Source organism: Lagenorhynchus albirostris, chromosome 2 (assembly GCF_949774975.1).
Source record: "Lagenorhynchus albirostris chromosome 2, mLagAlb1.1, whole genome shotgun sequence".
Lineage (NCBI taxonomy): Eukaryota > Metazoa > Chordata > Mammalia > Artiodactyla > Delphinidae > Lagenorhynchus > Lagenorhynchus albirostris.
The window spans coordinates 184,294,000-184,313,232 of record NC_083096.1 but is presented as its reverse complement, the minus strand read 5'-3'; the positions used below and the strand labels follow the sequence as shown (position 1 = coordinate 184,313,232).

Genomic DNA, 19,233 nt, shown 5'->3' with positions numbered 1-19,233 from the left:
CATGGGCCGGGAGGGAGAGGGACGTGGGGTGTAGGCGGCAGCCCCCGTGTGCTCCACAGTCTGCTTCGGGGGAGCCCTCGCTGGGCTGACAGGCCGGTTGGCAGAGGCTGGTGCACGCGGGCCCTTCAGAAGGTCCCTGGCTCCAGCACCGAGTGCTCCTCACGGGCCTGGGTGCTAGCAGCTGGGGGGAGGGGCGGGCGGGCACCGGGGAGACTCGAAAGGGCCCAGGCCTGGGCACGGTGATGGGGAGCATGTGCTCGGCAGGCGACTGTGAGGCTGGGTCACAGACGTCGCCACAGCGTCAGGTGGGACAGCTGGGCCGCTGTGGTGGCCCCCCAGCTCGTGACCGACGGGGCACGGGTGGGCGCCCAGAGGGGCGGGGGCCACAGGCCCTCCCCGCCCAGCGCTGGGTCGCTCGGTGGGGTCCGTAACCCTCTGTGTTGCTGTCCAGCAGGGTGGAGAAGCGGAAGGTGACCGACCCGGTGGGAGCCCTTAAGGAGAAGTACCTGCGGCCGTCCCCACTGCTCTTCCACCCCCAGGTAAGGCCCAGCCAGGAGCCCCAAGGTCCGTACGGGCCAAGGCGCACACCCCAGGCGGGTCTCCGCGTCCCGTCCCTGAAGACCCACAGGTCCCTTTGAGGCTGGGGAGGATGGGAAGGGCCAGGACAGGTGAGGAAGGAGGGTGGTTCTCTGGGGGGGCACCCTGTGGGTCCACAAGGGGCCCCATTGACCTGCAGCTCAAGCTCTAGGAGGGGGCGTGAACTTGCATGGGGCAGTGGGCGGCAGATTGGATTGAATGTAGGGAGAATAGACACGAGAGAGCCGGGGAGGTGTGGACGCCAGCAGTCTCTCCAGTGTGAGGGACTCGGGGATCCTTAAGGGAAAAGAGCAGGAGAAGAAGGGCCTGAGTGCAGGGGGGCAGAGGCAGTAGGGAGCAGGACAGCAGCAGAGGGACTGGCGTCGAGGGCAGGGCGTCCCGGGGGGCAGTGGGCAGGGGGGCCGCCCTCACCGGGGATGCAGAGGGTGGAGAGGCCGCCTGTCAGGACTAGAATCAGGGGTCTGGGAAAGAGAACCCCCAAGTCTGGGCAGTGGCCGCAGACCCCACCAAGCCTACAGGCACTCCTGTGTCCCCCTGGCCGCGTCCTCCCAAGGGGTGGGTGCAGAGAGGTGGCAGGAGTGGGAGTAAGCAGCAGGGCCGGCGGAGTCCCCCTGATTCCCTGCCCCGGTGCCCACCTGTCCTCACTGCTTGGGACCCAGCCCCCTCCCCAGAGCCACGGGCCTCCCCTGTCCCAGCCGGAGGGGCCGGGGGCCGAGCTGTGGGACAGGCCTGGGCCCGGACTCCAGACCCGGGCATTGTTCTCTCGCTCCGAGTTTCCCGCCTGGGACAAACCCCCCGGTTTGTGGAACCTGTGCCCTGCCTGGGTTCACAGCTAAACTTAGAGCCTCCCATTGTCTTGCTGGGGCCTCGGAGTTTGGTTAAGAACTTCCCCTGATTTCCTCAGGACCGGCTGGAACAAGCCGGCAGGCCAGCCAGGCACATCCTGTGTTTGTGTTTGTGCGGGAGCTCGGCCGGGAATATCTGCTCAGGCGGCGCGGGCCAGGCAGGCCGGACCCTCCCAGGCCTGAGGAAGAGGGGCCTGGCGGGGGCCCGGCTGCCCATTGTGCCTGCCCCCCCCCCACCTGCCAGCCCTGCTGCCTGCCCGCGGGCCCAGAGCCAGGGGTGGGGGCGGGAGAGAGGACTAGCAAGTCGCCTGATTAAATGGTCTGAGGTCAGACCGTCACTCGGACAGGAGAACCTGTGGCCTCTACAAAGGCTGGGGGTCACCACTGCACGAAGACGCCAGGCTGCGTTGGTCAGCTGCCTGGCAGGACCTTGCCAGGGCCTTTCATTGCTGAGGCCCGACGCGCAGGTGTATGGGGTGCAGGGTGAGGCAGTCCTGCCAGCCCACTGCCCCTCACCACCTCTGGGGTCCTGGGGAGGCTGGGGTGGTGGAGAGTCCCAGAGCCTCCCACGGCTCTGGCTAAAACTGAGACCCACAGGCAGATGAGCAGCAGTCTGTATGCCCAGGTCCCATCATCCAGGCCGTGGAGGGGCTAAATGAGAGGCTGGACGGCAGCTGAGGGGCAAGGCCGTGTCCATCTGTCCATCAGTGGGGATGGGTGGGGCCACCCGTGGCTGGAAGCATCGTGTGCATCTGATGGGGAGCGTGCCTGCCCCACGAGGACGGCGAGGCCCAAAGCCCTGCAACTGGACAGAGCTGGCCAGGGCCCAGGCGGCAGCCCAGGGTCAAGAGAGGCTCAGCCACTAGGATGGACCCCATTTTCTGTTTGTAAACCCCTTGCTGGTGTTTTATTGTAACCAGTCGGTTGTTCCCCAGCCTAAACCTTGAGGGGCTCGGGGCATAATGAAAGCTCTTCCTTTTCTGGTCTCATCCCTCCCCTGGGGCCTGGCTTGCAGCGGGTACTGTCTGAGGGAGAAGTGCTGCTGAGGCCTGTGCAGCCCCCTCCCCTCTCCTGTCCCCCAGCCCCAGGGCCTCAGGGCAGGTGCAGCCTGGGATTCTGATCAGAACCCTGCCCGCCAGCTGGAAATGACCAATGCCAGGAGGAGGTGACTCCCTTCTCCTCCCCAGGCAACGCCTTGGCATCTCAGAGCAGCAGCGAGGCAGCCCCTCTTGCCTGTGTCACCGTGTCCTGTGCCACGTCACGTTGGAGTTATCATTCCGAACGTTTAGTTAGTGGAATCCAACCTTAGGCTGTTGAATTTCCTTTTAGCGCTTTGCCCGCAGTTATGGCCTGCTGCCCCAAGGTGCTGGTAGTGCCTCAGGCTCTTGATTCATGTTTTAACCTGAGATTGATTCAGGTAGCTATCAATTTTTCACCACTCCAAAAAAAAAAAAAAAAAAGGGATGTAATTCTGTGTTTAACCCAAACTAGCTGTCAGGAGTGCCGGCCGGGAGTCGAGCCAGCAGGGCCTTGCTGGCTTGTCTCAAAGTAAAGGGCTGTGTAATTGCAGGTGTCGGCAGCCCGCGTCACCCACTCCTCACCCAGCGCAGGTTGGCTGGGGAAGGGCAGTTGCAACTCCCCCGGCCTAGACCCTGGACTGTGACGGGGTTCCAGGCAAGGACAAGAGCAGGGCTGGCCGCAGAATGTGAAAGAACCTAGCCCAGTGGTCAAGAAGAAGGAGGAGACCATGGGTTCCAGTGACGACCTCCTTGTCCTGGGGGCCCGTGACGTGCTCGGTCATCCAGGACCCCCAGATGCCCGTGGGGGCGGGTTCCCGCGCGTCAAAAGAGGGGGCGGCTCGGGGGCGCCCCACAGTCTCTCCTGCTCTCCTGCCAACAGATGTCAGCCATCGAGACCATGACTGAGAAGCTGGAGAGCTTTGCGGCCATGAAGGCGGAATCCGGCAGCTCCTTGCAGCCCCTCCCCCCCCACCCCTTCAACTTCCGGTCCCCACCCCCGACGCTCTCGGACCCCATCCTCAGGAAGGGCAAGGAGCGCTACACGTGCAGGTGAGACGCTGAGAGCCCCCGGGGCGGCGCCGGCAAAGTGGCCACAGGTGCCACGCTGGCCCGTGCGCCTGTGCTTCCAGGAGAAAGCTCTCAGTCTCAGCCCGGGTACGGCGTGGTAGCAACCGATGGCCCGTTGTCCCCTTGACATCATTCCCCAGAGATGTGCACGTGCCCCCCACCAGGTTGTGCTCCCGTGAGCGCAAGAAAGTGCAACCTTGGCCAGCCGGTCGGAATTCGCAAGGCCGGAGGCTGAGGTGCCGCGGTCAGTGTTTAACCACAGCTCTGGGGCCGGTGGGGAGCCCCGTGCTGGGGAGACATCCCCGTGCTGGGGATGGTCCGGCCCCAGGTGCACGGGCTTGTGCAGGCCAGTCCTTGCCGGCTCGGCCGAGGCTGGGCTCCGGGGCTGAGAAACTGCTTGGCGGCGGGGGGATTGCGGTGGGGGACGGCCCCGAGCGGGCCAGGGTGGGCCAGTGCCGTCTGCCCAGTGGTGCGAGTCCAGCTTCTCTGTGAGGCTCAGCTGGGCCCCAGGGCCGAGGAGAGACTGAAATCCAGGGTGTGCAGCCGGGCCACCTGCCCCCAGGTGTGGGAGAAACAGCACCAGGAAAGCACCTGGGCGCCCGAGTCTCGGCCGTGCGTCTGCTTCACGCATCCCTCACCCACCCCTCCACTCCAGGTACTGTGGCAAGATCTTCCCCCGATCAGCAAACCTCACGAGACACCTGAGGACACACACCGGGGAGCAGCCGTACAGGTAGGAGCCCGCCCGGCAGGGGGTGCAGGCTCCTGGCGGACAGGAAGGGCGACCGGTGGGAGCCAGCACGCTCGCACCAGCTCGCTTCCTGCGCCCCTCCCTCCCGGCCCCTCAGCCGCCCTGCGCCCAGGGGCGTTGTAAAGGTTAGGCTACCGGAAGGTTCCCATCTGCCGACCCAGAAGGGTGCTCAGGAGCAACCCTCCCACCTGCCGCTGGGGTGTCGACTGGCGCAGAGAAGCCAGGCCCAGGGGTGGTCTGCGGGGGGGGCCTCAGCCTCACCACCACCCAGCCCCACGCCGCCCCCCTCACCACGGCCGGCAGCCCTCGCTGACCTAGCCCTGGGCAGGGGACCAGGGCAAGCACCTAAGGCGGGGTGGGCTGGTCTCAGAGGAAAAGGAGCTCCGTGCAAATGCGGGTCCCAGCCAAGCCTGGGGCATCCTGAGGGATTCCTTACATCCCCCTGACCGCCCTGGACGGACGCCGCCTCTGCCCCCAACCTCGCTCCGCGGTGCCTGGGCTCCTGCCTGCAGAGGTGTGGTCACAAGCGCATGGTGGCGGGGGGCGGGGGGGGTGTGAGAGCCAGTGCATTTCATGTTCACAACTAGTGGAGGCATCACCCCATTTCAAAGACTTGGAGCCCCAGGCTTAGAGACACCCCTGACCTGCCAGGGGTCCGAGATCATGGCCCTGGTAGTTTACCATTCTGGCCTTTCCCCTTGGTCCCTGGGGCGTTTGTCGGGCAGGAAAAGAGCTGAGGGTAGTGCCCTGTCTTTTGGGGACCCCACCCAGGGGAACCCTGGGAGTCCCAGGAGATGGTGACCGTGAGGCAAATTGGGGAAACGCTGGTCCCAATGCCAGGACGACATTCCGGGCTGTCTGGTGAACAGCAGTCACCAGGAGTAAGGGGTTTGGTGTGGTTTTAAGTTGGCAACATGAGATTCCTGTCCTCTGGCCGCCGCACAGAGCTGGGAGTCACCCACTGGCCCTGGAGACTGGGGGCGTGTCCCCATCCCTCGGCCGGGCGGCCACACAGGGACCCCTGCAAGTGTCACAGTCCCCGTGCCCTGTCCTGGCCGGGTAAGCGTCTGCTCACGTCATCTGTTCAGTGCCCTCGGCCTGCCCACAACACACCCCCCCACCCCGTTCCCCTCAAAAAGTGGCTTACAACTTAACGGAGGCTGGTTTGGCCTGGTTCCCTCCCTGGAAAGGAGCCACGTGTGTTTTCTGTAAGGAGAACCAACTCTGGACAGTGTTGCGTGTAAGAGCCCCTGGGGAGTCGGGCCGTGTTTATAGAAGGATTTAATTATCATCGATTTCTTTTGCTCTTTCCAATCTGTGAGTTTCGACGTGGGTAACAATGATTGCTTTGAAAGTTTGCGCTGCAAATCCTGACCACGTCTGGTTCAAGGCAGCCTACAATGAGGAGTTTGGGGTGTGGGACGGTGCTTGTGACGTCACTGAGGCTTCTGGGCTCACTCTGAATCAGAACGTCTTGAATTGGAGAAGGAAAATGTGCAGGTCTGTCCACAGAAGCCCGTTGCTGGCCCAGGCCAGGTCTGATGAAAACCGCCCGCCGCCTGCCCGGAGCCCACGTGTGTGTGCTGCGTGTGTGCCCCTCACAAGCAAGAGAAAGACAGACCCCTTAGTGTGACCGATGCGTTTTCTGGAGAGGAGGTCACACCTCTGCCCGGCCCAGCCCGTGTCCTGGCTTCGAGATCTTTGCATGCAGCTGCGGGGCGAGGGGCAATTGGTGACACATTCCTTCAAGCTCCGGCACGGAGGGCTTATTGAGACGTGGGAGGAGAGATATAAAAACTGGATTGGGAATGCGGGGGGCCACTTCCTTCATCTGTGCTGGCAGCCGCCGTGCTTAGGGATCCCCCCAGCTGCTGCCCAGGGTGGGGGCCCTCGAGTCACACTCTGGATGCGAGTGCTCGTGGACTGGCCATGGGCTCCTGGCGGGACCTGGATTCCGGCTTTAAGGGTGCTCACCTCCCCATCTGGCTCCCCGTCTCACTGACTGTGTTGAGTCAAAGCACCCAGCAAGGTCCTGTTACCATTTCTGTCGGGGCTACGGGTGGCCCATAGGTGTCCTTTCTTTGCTCGTTTTATTGTTAGGGCTGGGTTTCAAAATCTCTTCTTTCTTTCCTTTCCTCGCTTACAAAGACCGAAGGCTTTTCTCCCTGTGATGGCTGGTGTGGCCCCACTGGGTCCCGGGGAGGACGCTGCCAGCCCCCCGAGGACCATTTCACCCTCCCCACGTGGTGCTGGGTCTCTACCACGGCTGGCTTTCCCAGGGCGGAGGCAGATGCGGTCACAGCAAGGTCCCCTCGAGGCCCTTCCCGCCCGCCGCCGTGGCCAGCGCGGGTCTCTGCTCTCCCACTCCTGCTGGAGCGTGATGGCGTGTTATTTTATACAGCGCGGCCGTAAATTTCACTAGCCACTCGTCAGCTTATTTGCAACGCAAATCCCAGCTGCTCTGAGAGCCCTGCTCCCTCGCAGCCCTGGGCTCACCAGTCCCCTAAATTTCAAATGCACTTCTCTGGGCCATTTATTTAGCTTAGGACCACGAGAGGGCCAGGTTCAGGGCTCTGTGACCAAATCGAATGCGTCACTGCCCTCCCCAGCCCCTGCCAGCCCCGCAGAGGTTGGGGCTGGGAGGTTTCAGGTCTGTGATGAGCTCCTCGGCCAATCCTGTTTCATCCTCAGAGTTCCCACTGCTCTGGGGTAATGCACGGCCGCTGGTGGAGCTCGCAGAGGGTCCCTGAATTTCCAAAGATACGGGGAAAGGAGGCTAAGTGTGCAGGCACCTGTGTAGACCAAGGCGGGCGCACCACGCAGCCCGTGTGAAGCCTGTTGGACAGGCAGGGGGCGAGCGCCCAGACCCGGGCTGGGGCCAGCTTGGCCTTGCACTCGCCCTACAGGCGAGCCTGGTGCCACTGGGGGTGGAGGGTTTCTGTAACTTTGGGCGTGTGCTGGGGGCAGAGTGGGGGAGTGAGATGGTGCAGGCTGGGATGTAAAAGTCCTCCTTTCTGGACCGTCGAGAGGGGAGCGCCAGGTCAGAGGACACCCGAGCATCTGCCCAGCCCAGCCCAGCCCAGCCCAGCCCAGCCCAGCCCAGCCCAGCCCAGCTTCTCTGGCACTGCAGGCCGGGAAAGACAAGATAACCACCTTCCCGGTGCTGGCAGCCAGGACGTGGGCCCAAGTCACGAGGCTGTGGGAGGACCAAGGCCCCATGTCCCAGGGGCACCCAGGGGCCCGGGGGCAGCTCAGCTGGCCCAACAGGCCGGCCTGGCACCTAGCGGCAGAGGAGGCCGAGGGTGGCTCACGGGGAGCCCAGGGGGTTAGTGTGTAGATCACGGACAGCTCTTAGCCCATCTGCCGTGGAAGGAGCCAGCGTTAGCCTGGCCTCAGGCAGAATGTGGAAGCTTCGGGAACTGAGTAAATGAGCCCCAGAATCACACCAGGGGAGCCGCAGGGGCTCCCTCTAGCTGGGCCCCTCTCCCCAGGGGTTATCCCGCAGGAGGAGAGGCGGGGGTAACCTGGAGCCTCTCGACCTACCAGGACAGAGCTTTGTAAAGCTGCCACCCCTTCAGCAGGGAAAGCTCAGCTCCTGGGCCCCAGCGGCGGCTCGTGGGGGCCTCAGGCTTCCTTCCTTGGGGGCCCTGGGAACACGGAGGTTGCCCGGACTCCCCGGGCAGGGCCAGCCTCTGAATGTCAAGCGTCAGGCGGGCACCTCGGGTTCTAGGTGGGCGGCACCGGGAAGGCCCCCGCCAGCCCGGCCCCAGATGGGAGGCCAGGGCCCCAGAGCGTCCTCAGGCATGTCCCCGTGCACGTGACTGAGCGCTCGTGACCCGTAGCTGTGCTGGAGCGCGGCCACCGGCCCCTGCAGGGATGCCAGGCCGCGGCCTCACGGCAGGTCCCCACGCCGTCCAGCCACGCCCTCTGGGTGAACCTGACGTCCCGAGCTCATGCCCCTCTGCACTGGCTGCACAGACTCTGCCTCCTGAAGGGCTCGGCCACTCAGCGTCTGCCGTGCTCGCCTCTCTGCTTGTCGCTCCGGGGAAGCTCGTTTCCGAAGCAGGAGGAGACCTGAGCGCAGGGATGGCTGTTTCGGGGCACCTGTGCATCTGAGACTTGGATGAGCATCCCTGGGGGAGTTCTGAGGCAAGGTGCACACGAGCGTGCCCACCAACACGTGTGCACACGCACCCGCACCCGCAAGAGTGGACATAGCCACACGTGTGTGCAAGAGCACTCTGAGACGCTCGCACACGTGTGCGACTGGAGACCCCTGAGCCGGAGTCCCTCTGCCATGGCCCAGCTGGGCGTGCAGAGCGGGTGGGAGCGGTGGACAGCCTTGGCCCGGACTCCTGCCGCCAGGAGGAGGTGGCACTGTTTGCAGAGCTGGCGGCTGTGGGTCCTCCGTCCCCCGCCCCGGCTCTCTCTCTCTCTCTCATTCTCTCAGTGCCGGCAGTGCTCAGGCCCCCTCTGTCAGTTCCTGTGGGTAGAGCTGGCGGCTGTGGGTCCTCCGTCCCCCGCCCCGGCTCTCTCTCTCTCTCATTCTCTCAGGGCCGGCAGTGCTCAGGCCCCCTCTGTCAGTTCCCGTGGGTGATCACCCTCCCTTTCCCTGCCCTCGGGGCCTCCAAGGGTGGTCGTGAAGGCTGTGCCCGCACGAGGCCCCACACCCACGGGGACCTGCACGTGGCAGGCGTCTCAAATCGTGCCTCATGGCAACTTCCTGTCAGTAGAGCGCTTTGCTCTGGTAAACTTGTGGGGGTCACGACAATATTCTGACAACAGAAGCATCTGGAGGAAAGAGCGTCTTTTTCTAATTTCCCAAGTGTGCCGTGCAGCCTGGCAGCGGGTGCCCCTGCAGAGGGGCTGAGGGCGCCCCCCACTGAAGGGGGTCCGTGGACGGAGGCCACCTGACGGGGTGAGGCTGGGAGGCCTCTTCACCTCAGGGCAGTGAAGGATGCTCGAGAGAGTTGGGGCAGCCCCTGTGCCCTGTTAATGGACTGGCCAGCTGAGGCCCCAAGGGAGATGCGGTCCGCCCAAGGACCTGTGGAGAGGGGCCGGGACCAGGCCAGGGGAGGGTTCTCCGCCAGGGAGGAAGGTTGCAGGCAGCGGGTCTGGGCTCCTTCCCAGGAAAACCTGCCAGGAGTATCTTTCCTGGTGCGCGGGTGCCCCCGTGAGGCCGCCAGGAGCACGCCGCCCTCTGCCGTGGACCGCCAGGCCCTGGCCTCCGCGCTGGGCGGACCCAGACAGCAGAGAGGTTGAGAGATGAGGGGAGACGCCAGAAGGTCCCGGTGCTGCCCACCCAGGGGCACAGGCCCCAGAGGGTCCCCCCGGCCTGTTCAGGGCGCAGTCCGACACCATCCACCGCCCAGGGGCAGCTTTGCCAGGACCGCCTCCCAGGGCCCTCGGGGGTCTCCTCAAGGCCGGGGGCTCCGCTGAGGCGCCGTGTCTTACAGGTGTAAGTACTGCGACCGCTCCTTCAGCATCTCCTCCAACCTCCAGCGGCACGTCCGGAACATCCACAACAAGGAGAAGCCCTTCAAATGCCACCTGTGCAACCGCTGCTTCGGGCAGCAGACCAACCTGGACAGACACCTGAAGAAGCATGAGCACGAGCACGCTCCAGGTGGGGGTCCGTCCGGCAGGGAGGGGGCGGGGCCGAAGGGAACGCAAGCTAGCTCTGTGGGGAGGCTTGCAGTCACCCCTCAAACCGTTTTCATTACGGAGAATCCTGTACTCTTGGGTCTTCCCAAGAAGTGGGTTCCCTGAGAGCGCCCCAAATGCGCACCCTCCTTGGCTGCCCGCCCCGCCACTGGTGCGCCACGGAGGGAGGGGCTCAGCTGAGGGACGCCCCCCTCTGACGCTGTCCCTCTGCAGTGAGCCAGCATTCGGGGGTCCTCACGAACCACCTGGCGACCAGCACCTCCTCCCCCGCCTCCGAGTCGGACCACCATGCACTTTTAGACGAAAAGGAAGACGCCTATTTCTCAGAAATCAGAAACTTTATTGCCAACAGCGAGATGAACCAAGCAACAACGCGAACAGACAAACGGTAAGAAACCCATCCCGGGGCCCCAGGAAGCTCTGGACTCTGCATGGTCACCTGTATGGTCACGCCCACAGCAGGGTCCCGCGTCCCAGCACCAGGGACCCCAGGCCCACCGCAGAGGGCGAGGCCCGTGGGCTCTGCAGCCAGTGTCCATCCCAACCCCCTCTCTGCCTCGGTTTCTCCACCTGCAGAGGGCGATTAGAACAGGCACCCTGGCCTGATGGCGTGTGTCACACGCTCAGTGCGGTACCAGCACACAGGCCTAAATGGTACAGTTTGGCCTCACGGTTGAGACGTGCCGCCAGACATGGGCCAGGCGACAGCTCCTGCCATGAGAGCTGCCGCGCCTCTGAAACTCCAGAACATTCTCATTTAATCCGAGGCAGAAAAGGTTGCTTAGCAAGAGTGCTGCCCCCTTAAATACACCCACACAGAGGCACAAGAATGGCAGAATTGGGAATTCACGGATGCGGAGGGTATTCTGCGTAACCTCCATCCCGGGGCTCAGCTGGCAGAGAATCAGAGATGCCCAAACTCCAAGAGTCCTCAGGGATGTGCTCCCCTAATTCTGCAGAGGCCCAGAGGAGCGGGTGGGCTGTGGCTTTGCGGCCCCAGGGCCCGGGTCCCTCCCCACCCATCCCCAGCAAGGTGACGAGGGTCCCCCAGGACACCCAGCTCCCCAAGAGCCTGTCTGTTCCCACATCACTGGTGCCCCTGGGGGCAGAGCAGGGGCACCAAAAAGACCCGTCAAATCTACAAATGGGCATGACACGACACTTGGACTGTTTCTGGCTCTGCTAAGTCCTGAATCTATGCCCGGGAAGGTGATCTCACCTGGCGCCTGGGTGGGCTCAGAGGAGGGGAAGTGGGAGGGGCTGGCCATGGGCTGCACATCCCAGAGCCCTGGCTGGCAGTGGAGCCCTCACTCCTGCGGGCAGCCCTGCCCGCTCTACGGCCAACAAAGTGCCCATGGCCATCCTTGGCTCTGGGCACACGCTATGGTCTCATGGGAACCCAGGCCCTGCCATCTGCTCCGGGGTGTGGAGTTGTGCTCAGACAGCGCCCCGCGGCTCTGAGAGCTGTGCGTAGTTCAAGCTCTGTGATCTCCGCCTTCAAAGTCACGGACCTGAGCACCCAGGGGCTGGGCCACGAGGCACGTCCGAGCTGTTGAAGACTCTAACTTTGTGCCCAGGGCAAAGCCAGACGAGAACTGACACATGCCCGGGGCATCCTCCCTGGGGTGGGCGGCCGCGCCGGGTGGCTCCCACACCTCAGGCTTGGGTGACAGGCCCAGCTCTCAGCCACGAGGAGGACACTCCAGGAGAGCCACCAGACAGAGGCGTTGTCCCCAGAGGGAAGAGGGGACTGCACCATCCTCACCCCACGGAGCAGAACGTTTCAACCAGGGCCCCTGGGGGGCGGTCCGTGGGGCTCAGAGGAGGCTGGCCTCACGTCCCGTGCCAACCCAGGCCCTCGGCCGCAGCCTGCTGACGCTGCATCCCGGGAGCCGGGAGCCCCTGGAGGTGCCTGCCCGTCGTTGTCGGAAATGGAGACCGTGGCCACAGGTGACGCTTGTCGGCTAATGCGCGGAAAGCGGTAGGATGCTGGCGGTCCTATTAGGGGCCAGTACTAACATCCAGAACCAGCATCTTTCTCTTGACCGTCAGTGAGAATTGAGGGCCTGCCAGGCTTCCTGGCCCTACAATCCCAGAAACTCCGGGGCTGAATCCTGTCCCCCCCAAATTCCTATGTTGAAATCCTAATCTCCAGCACCTCAGAGTGTGACCTTATTTGGAAATAGGGTCTTAAGTTGTAATTAGTTAAGATAAGGTCTTACTGGAGTCGGGTGGCCCATGTCCGATAGGACTGGTGTCCTTAGAAAAGGGGGAGATTGGGCCACACACACGCACAGGGAGGTACCGTGTGAGGACAACGCAGAGATCGGGTGATGTGCCCACAAGCCAAGGAGTCCCAAGCATCGCCAGCACCCCACTGGAGTCCAGGGGAGGAGCCGGGAGGAGAAGCAGCCCTGTGACACCGGGATCTGGGACGTCTAGACTCCAGGACAGGGAGGGATGGATCCCCGCTGTCTGAGCCGCAGCCGTGCTGCTCTGGTGCGGTGGCCTCAGGGAGACTCCCCCGCCCCATGCAGCCATGTGGAGGCCTGGACACTCGTCCTGGTGTCCTCTCTGTCTGAAGTCGTCTCCAGCCGGACCCCCCGCTCTGTCCCCGCCACATCCGCCCCTGTCCCCACCCAGCGAGCTCTGATGCTCGATGCAGGCCTCCCACCAATGAGCAGACCCTCTATGCAGGGCGGGGCTGGGGACGCAGAGACAAAGCGCTCGAGGTTGCTGCTCCTACAGAGAGGGGCTCATGCATAAACCTGCACAGAGAGCTCAGGCTTGCTTAACTGACACACAGGGCTTTGCACTGATCCGAGCCCCGGGGCCCAGGGCTCCCCACCTGCACTGTGCACCAGCCCTCAGCGTGGGGCCTGTTCTCACGTCCCTGGGAGGGCGTGGGCTCCGAGATGGCAAGCCCTGTCCAAGGGGACCCTGCCAAGACCCAGAGTGGGAGGCAGGACCTGGCTCTGGGGTCCTCACCGCGGTGGACGGGCGTGCACCTGGTGACAAGGGAAATGTGCTGGGGTCCTGCCCATCCTGGAGGGCAGGTCAGCTCTCAGCATCCGCATACTTCCCTGTGGAAAGAGAAGAAGTGAAGACAGGGACGGGCGAGAGCAGGGCCATCGGGGTCTCCCCCAGCTCAGCCCGGCCCCCCACCCTCTCTGCGTTTGGAAGTGGTGACCACTCGGGGGGGACGTATCCTCTCGCCTTGGTGCCCCGAGAGGGAGCCCGAGTATCCCCTGACAGCAGTGAACAGACTCCCGTGGGCCGTGTGGGGTCCAGGAGGAGTGGGGACGGGGGGCTCCGAACTCGGGCTCCGGAAGCGTGTGCTTCGCCCTCCACCCCCCCTCTGCCCACGTGTCGGACCCCCGCCCAGATGGCCTCGGGCCCAGCCCACCTGTGGCCGCAGCCCCTGGTCACAGACTTGCAGACGCACCAGACACAGATGGTGACATTTTCTGAAGGGAATGAGCAACCTGTCCCTCACTGCTTGTTTTCTGCTTTCAGTGATGAGGACCCAGGGTGGGAAAGGCTCGCCCGGCTGCAGGGACCCCGAGGGAAATGAGGTGGGGTCCGGGCTGCAGGAGAGAGCCCCCTGGCGGGTTTCCATCGCTGACAACAGCCTGGTCCGCGTGGTCCGGGACCCTGGATCCCAGACGCTCCATCTGCAGAGGGGCCGCCCCGTCCTCGTGTCCTCACGGTGGGCGGGGGGGAGCAAGCATCCATCAGGGCCGGGCCAGCAGCCCTCCCATGCTCTGAGCCCCCCCAAGGGTGCCCCTTGTGTGGTGCCCGAGCCCAGAGCCCCCTTCCCCACCGGCCCGGCTGTGGCTTCCTTCCCTGAGCCACAGAGTGGCCCGCTGTCCTCGCTGGCATAACAGGAGCCCTGCCGCCAAGCGGTGCCCACCCAGCCCCTGCCCAGCCCTCAGCAGTCCCCCTTCTCGGCCTGAGTCACTCACTCCACAAGGATGGCAGCCGAGCCACCCAGGACCCCGGCTCTGAGGGTTCGGTGACCGCGGGGGGGCAGGCTGCCTTCGAAGGGGGCGGGGCGGCCGTCAGGGAGGGCGGAGGCGTGACCCACTGGCCTCTGGGCATCTGTGGCCAGCTCCGTCCGTGTCATTTCAGGCCGGAAGTCCAGGACCTGGACGGTGCCCCCCCGTGCCCGGGCCTGGCCGGCGGGAAGCCCGAGGACGCAGAGGAGGAGGAAGAGGACGAGCTGGAGGACGACGGCGACAGCCTGGCGGGGAGGTCCCAGGACGACACCGTGTGCCCCACGCCGGAGCCCCAGGCCGCCTGCGAGGACGAGGAGGACGGGCCCGCCTCCCTGGCCATGGGCTTCGACCACACCCGAAGGTGGGCGCCGGCCCCCGGCCCCCGGGTGCCCCGCGCGCCGGGGGGACCTCGTTCCCACACCCACCATCCGCCCAGCGGGGTTCACCCTCCTTCCCAGCAGGCGTTCCTACTGCAGGGACTTCTGTGTGCAGGTGGGGGTGAGGCCGGGCCCCAGGAAAGGGGGTCAGGGCTCCAGCCCCCCACACTTGCACGCGCGCGCAAACACACACGCTTCCCCAGGCCCGGAAGCAGAGTGGGGGAGGGGACGGCTGAGAGGGAGCTGGTCCTGGACCCGCGGGCCGTGTCCGGCCCTGCGGAAGAACCCAGAGCGGTGACATCTGGCCTCCAGCAGGCTGTGAGGGGCGGGGGCTGAGCACCCACAGTTCTGGAAGCAGGTGAACCACAGCCACATCCCCCAGGTCCCGACCGCTCGCCGCTTGCTTTCGGCACCGGTGAGGCTGCTGGCGTTCCATGATCCTCCTGGGGGAGGCCCATAGATGCCAGAGGCCTTTCCGAGACGGCCCGTTTCCTCCCACCCCTGAGTGCTGGGGGCAGGAGCCCCGGGCCGCTCCAGAGCCACCCAGATTCTCGGGAACCGAGGTGTCCCCGGCTGCCCCCCATCCCTGAGGCCCAAGCGCCCCGCCTGCTGCTTGCAGTGTGTGCACGTACTCATCTCCCTCTGTCGCTCTCCTGCATCCGTGTGGCTTCCGTCCAGGTGTCCGTGTGTCCGTGTGTCTGTCTCCTCGTGCACGTGGCCCGTGGAGATGCCGTGACGCGCATGCAGGCATGGAGCCAGCTGTGGGGCATCAGAGAGGTGGCGAGAGGCCAGGCCGGCTAACGGCAGGCCCCTCTCCGGTCGTTGGTGCAGGTGTGTTGAGGAGCGACCAGGCGGTCTGTTGGCTTTGGAGCCGATGCCGACTTTTGGGAAGGGGCTGGATCTCCGCAGAGCAGCTGAGGAAGCACTGGAAGTTAAAGATGTGCTTAATTCCACCTTAGATTCTGAGACTTTAAAACAGACCCTGTACAGGCAGGCTAAGAACCAGGTAGGTACCCGCCAGAGCCCACCCCCTCGCCTTCCGCAGGCTGGACGGCAGGCGGCAGCCGCGCCCCCCCCACCAGGGACAGCCTCGCCTCTCGCTGTGGCCATCCCACGTCTGCCTGGGGACACCTCCCGTGCCTATTGCATCGGCTAGAGAGACCCCCAAGTGACTGCCCTTGCCCACAAGTGGGGTGGGGCATGGAGAGGTTGAGGGCAGATGAACACAAGCGGGACCGTCACGGGGGCGCTCCCCCCGCAGTGCTCGCGGACACGTGGGTCCCCGTCCTCACGTCCCTGGAGGGAGGCGTCCACAGCAGGTGCCCTGCCCTCGTGGCTGCATTGGCCTCCCTCTGCCTCTACCCGAGCAGGGATGATGATAGCCCAGGGTCTTCTCGAAGGACGCTGCCCCGTTGGGGGTCAGGATTGCAAGCGGCAGCCGTGACGGTGTCAGCAGGCACCCGGCCGGCTGGGCACGTCTCGTTCCTCAGCACAGGTGTCGCAGGAGCCTGCCTCCTGCTTCTCTCCAGTCTGGGGGTCTCGGGGTTTCACTCAGCTCTCTGCAGCCCACCTGAACCTCAGCAAAAGCCGTTTGCGTGTCTGTCTTCGTCTTTTTACTAATGCTGTCCAGAGCGTGAACTCGGGTGGACATCCCCCCAGCCCGCCTGCTCTGAGCGGCCCCCGCTCCCGTCTGCTCACGCCCTGTGGGCTAAGCCGGGCTCCAGGCCAGAGGCACGTCTCAGAAACGCTGCACGTCGTTTCCCCAGAATATCTCTGTGCTGCCACCGTGGTCATCCACAGGGGACAGGCCTCACCAGGCAGGGCCTGAGCCTCGTTGACAGGGTCTTAGCAATAACTCCCAGCATTCCCAGTCCCTCCCAAAGAGCACACTTGCCTGGGAACGCGTGCTGATCACCAGGGGATGTGGAGGCGACTGCAAGCAGGGATGTGCCCCAAAGAGGCTGAGGGTCTTGGTAGCACTCTGCACAAGCGCCTGACAGAGCTCCCCCCACCGCGCCTTCCTCCTCTGTGGGCCGGCCCCCCGCGCCTCTGCCCTCATCTACCTCTGGAGCTGAGGCCAGCCAGAGCGGGTGGGAGGCCGGGAGGGGACGGGGCCGGCCTGGGGTCCGCAGGACCGCAGCCCGCACCACTCACCTGCCCGTCCCGTGTGTGCCCCGCCCTCTCTCCCGCCAGGCATATGCAATGATGCTGTCCCTTTCCGAGGACGCTCCTCTCCACACCTCCTCCCAGAGTCCTCTGGACGCTTGGTTGAACATCGCGGGAGCCACACCAGAGTCCGGAGCCTTCAACCCCATCAACCACCTCTGACCGCCCCCCGAAGGGCTGGGGTCAGAGTCCAGGCGAGGCCACCATGGGCCCCCGACATCCCGACAGAAATCCCAGCTGCGGAAGATGGAGGCCAGGGCCTCAGGGAACCGGAGCGGCCCGGGGCCGAGGAGACCCCTTGTCACCTGCGTCTGACCTCTCCTCAGCGTCTGTGCCCCCGGCCATGGTCCAACTTTAACTTTTCCAACGAAAACTCAGAACCCGGAGTCCTCAGAGCCGTCGTAGGGTTTCACCGGCTCCAAGAACTGGTCTTGAGGACGGCATTCGAGATGGTTCAGCTCACAGTGTCCGGGTGCAGCGCGGGGGGGCTGCTTTGCAGAGTCAAGCCCATGGGCGAGGGCGGGATTTGAACCCCAAACTGAGGCCGGCGGGCCGCTCCCAGGCGCCCGCGTTGTGTCTCGAGAGGGAACGGACAGCTGGGTGTGCTCTGAAGAGGGAATCGCCCAGATGATTTTTATAATGAAGATTACAAGAATGACCCTTTTGGTAATCTTATTGACGACAGAGTCTATTTAAGCATGTGGTTTTAAAAATAGACAGTATTTTTTAAAAAAAAAAATCAAAAAGTGACTTGCCAATTGTTTTTTAAAAGTAATTTTGCATTGCTTTGAAATCTCCGCTTATTTGCAAACCCAAACCTGCCTGGGAGCCAGCACTGCGTTTGGGGGTGTTCTTTATACTGTAGATGCAGAGAAATTTTCTATCTCTGACCGTATTTGTAAAGCCAAGGTGATTCCGGGGTCCCCCCCGGGCAGAACTGAGTTTGGGGGGCCGACTCCCGTGAGCAGTTTCGGACTGTGCCCGGGAATCAGATACGGTGTCCTGGGCTGGCCCAAGGCTGGGACTCGGAGATGTGCCTGTCATCGTGTGCCGTGCGATTCGTGCCCGTGACCCCCATCCAGACGCCCGATCGTGTGGGGGAGGGCGGAGCGGTGGCTGGTTCCCTGATGTTCTCCCCACAAGGGCTGTGCCTCGGCCCCCCCCACAGCAGCCCGCCGCCACCGTCCTCAGAAGGCAGGAACTGCCGGTCACGTTCGGATCTCCAGCCCTCACCCTCACCCACCCCCGGTCAGACGGACAAGGGGGAGGAAGCGGGCCTCCGCGGGGGCCACCGGGGGCCACACTTCAAGGCTCCCTTTTGCTCCAGGCCGCCAAGCTCCACGTGCACCTGACACCCCAAGACACGACTGCCACTTCGCTCTTTGTGTGGGCTCCTGGCGGGCAGGACCCGGCTCCAGAACGAAGGGCGTCCAGACGCGACCTACCGCAAAGAGCAAAGACAGCGCAGCCCCGTGGGGACGGCGCCTCCCTGGGGACCAGGCTACTTCTCCACTCGGATGGGCTTTAAATTATTCCCGTAGGGGCCAATTTCGAGTAATCGTTTGTTTTCCCTGATGGAATTGACCTTAATCTGTATATAACTTGTAATTTTTTCTAATTCATTTCTTTTCTTATTTTATTTCTTCCTTAACAGTATTTTTGGCATTAGACATTCTTATTGTGAAGAAATAATGTTAATATAAGTATCTAGTGAAGGACCAAAACCGTGTAATAAGGTCGTGTGATGTGTGATCAGTAACCAGGGAGTGGGGCCGTTTTGAAAGTGCCAAATACCCCGCGTCCCCCGCGCCCAGCAGATCCTGCTGCCCGTTTTCCAGACAATCATGTGTTTCTGTTCAATTTGAGTTTCAGCTGCGTTTAAGACAAGTGCTCTATTTATTTCTTTTCTTGTTTGGAAGATAAGAAGCAGAATAGCATCCTGAGAAGAAGAGAAAAAAAAAAAATCTCCCAAGTTGCCCTAAAAAACGTGTGAAAATACAAACGGCTGTGGAGTGGCCAACCGTTCAGCCACTCCAGGCCAAGACAATCGTCCACCTGGGCACTGGGGGTCCAGCCTCGTGCTGGAGACCTGCGGTGGGGAGTCCCCGGGGGCGCACAGACCTGCGGGTCCCAGTGGAAGGGCTTTGGCCCTTCCCAGATCCAGTCGAGGTGACAGGCTCAGAGCACCTGGCATGTGGGCGCCGGCTGGAAGGTCGCCCCCGGGGCAGCCGGAGAAGCTGCTGGTGGAGGACGGGCCGTGGCCACACCCGTGAGGATCTGCAGACTCAACGTCGGGCTCACACCTGCTCGGAGGCATCCTCGACCCGCCTCGGCCAGACCCGCCTGGTGTGTAGGAATTTCCAACTTCCCCTCCGCCGAGATGGGACCCCTTTGAAAAGTCAACCTCAGATACCAACTCCCCATTTCTGTAAACCCAAATTATATGATTTCTTCTGCTAAAGAATAAGGTGTGTGCTTTTTTTTGCGATGTGACTCTCTCAGTCCAAAACAGGACGTTTGGGCTGGGGGAGACCCGAGGGTCTGTTCCCTGCGGCCCGGCCCTGCCGTTCACCTCTGGTCTCTCTGTGACCGTCACGGTCGGACTTCTGTGGGCGATCTTCTTAAACATTATCTCTTCCCTTTCCTTCTTTTCTTCCCCTTCCCCAAGAACCCCGGTTGCACATTTTAAGTCCTGTTTTCTTGTCCCTCTGAAAACGATTAGAGCAAGCCCAGTTTCTCCTCTGGCCT

At 63.3% G+C, this 19,233-nt stretch overlaps 1 protein-coding gene across 3 annotated transcripts in view; it reads left to right on the top strand.

The window, feature by feature from the left end:
* The window catches only part of PRDM16 (PR/SET domain 16), a 322,206-nt gene extending 303,254 nt beyond the window's left edge, over positions 1 to 18,952 (top strand). The window contains exons 10-17 of one of the 3 annotated variants that reach the window (XM_060141652.1): positions 455 to 539; positions 3,342 to 3,511; positions 4,185 to 4,262; positions 9,737 to 9,906; positions 10,158 to 10,332; positions 14,076 to 14,303; positions 15,151 to 15,325; positions 16,513 to 18,952. In XM_060141652.1, coding sequence (XP_059997635.1) covers positions 455 to 539; positions 3,342 to 3,511; positions 4,185 to 4,262; positions 9,737 to 9,906; positions 10,158 to 10,332; positions 14,076 to 14,303; positions 15,151 to 15,325; positions 16,513 to 16,647 — 1,216 coding nt within the window. In that variant the 3' untranslated portion in view covers positions 16,648 to 18,952. Of the gene's footprint in view, positions 1 to 451; positions 540 to 3,341; positions 3,512 to 4,184; positions 4,263 to 9,736; positions 9,907 to 10,157; positions 10,333 to 14,075; positions 14,304 to 15,150; positions 15,326 to 16,512 lie in introns of all 3 variants that reach the window. The other 2 variants (XM_060141651.1, XM_060141653.1) reach the window with 2 other exon arrangements.
* Positions 18,953 to 19,233: the final 281 nt, after the last annotated feature.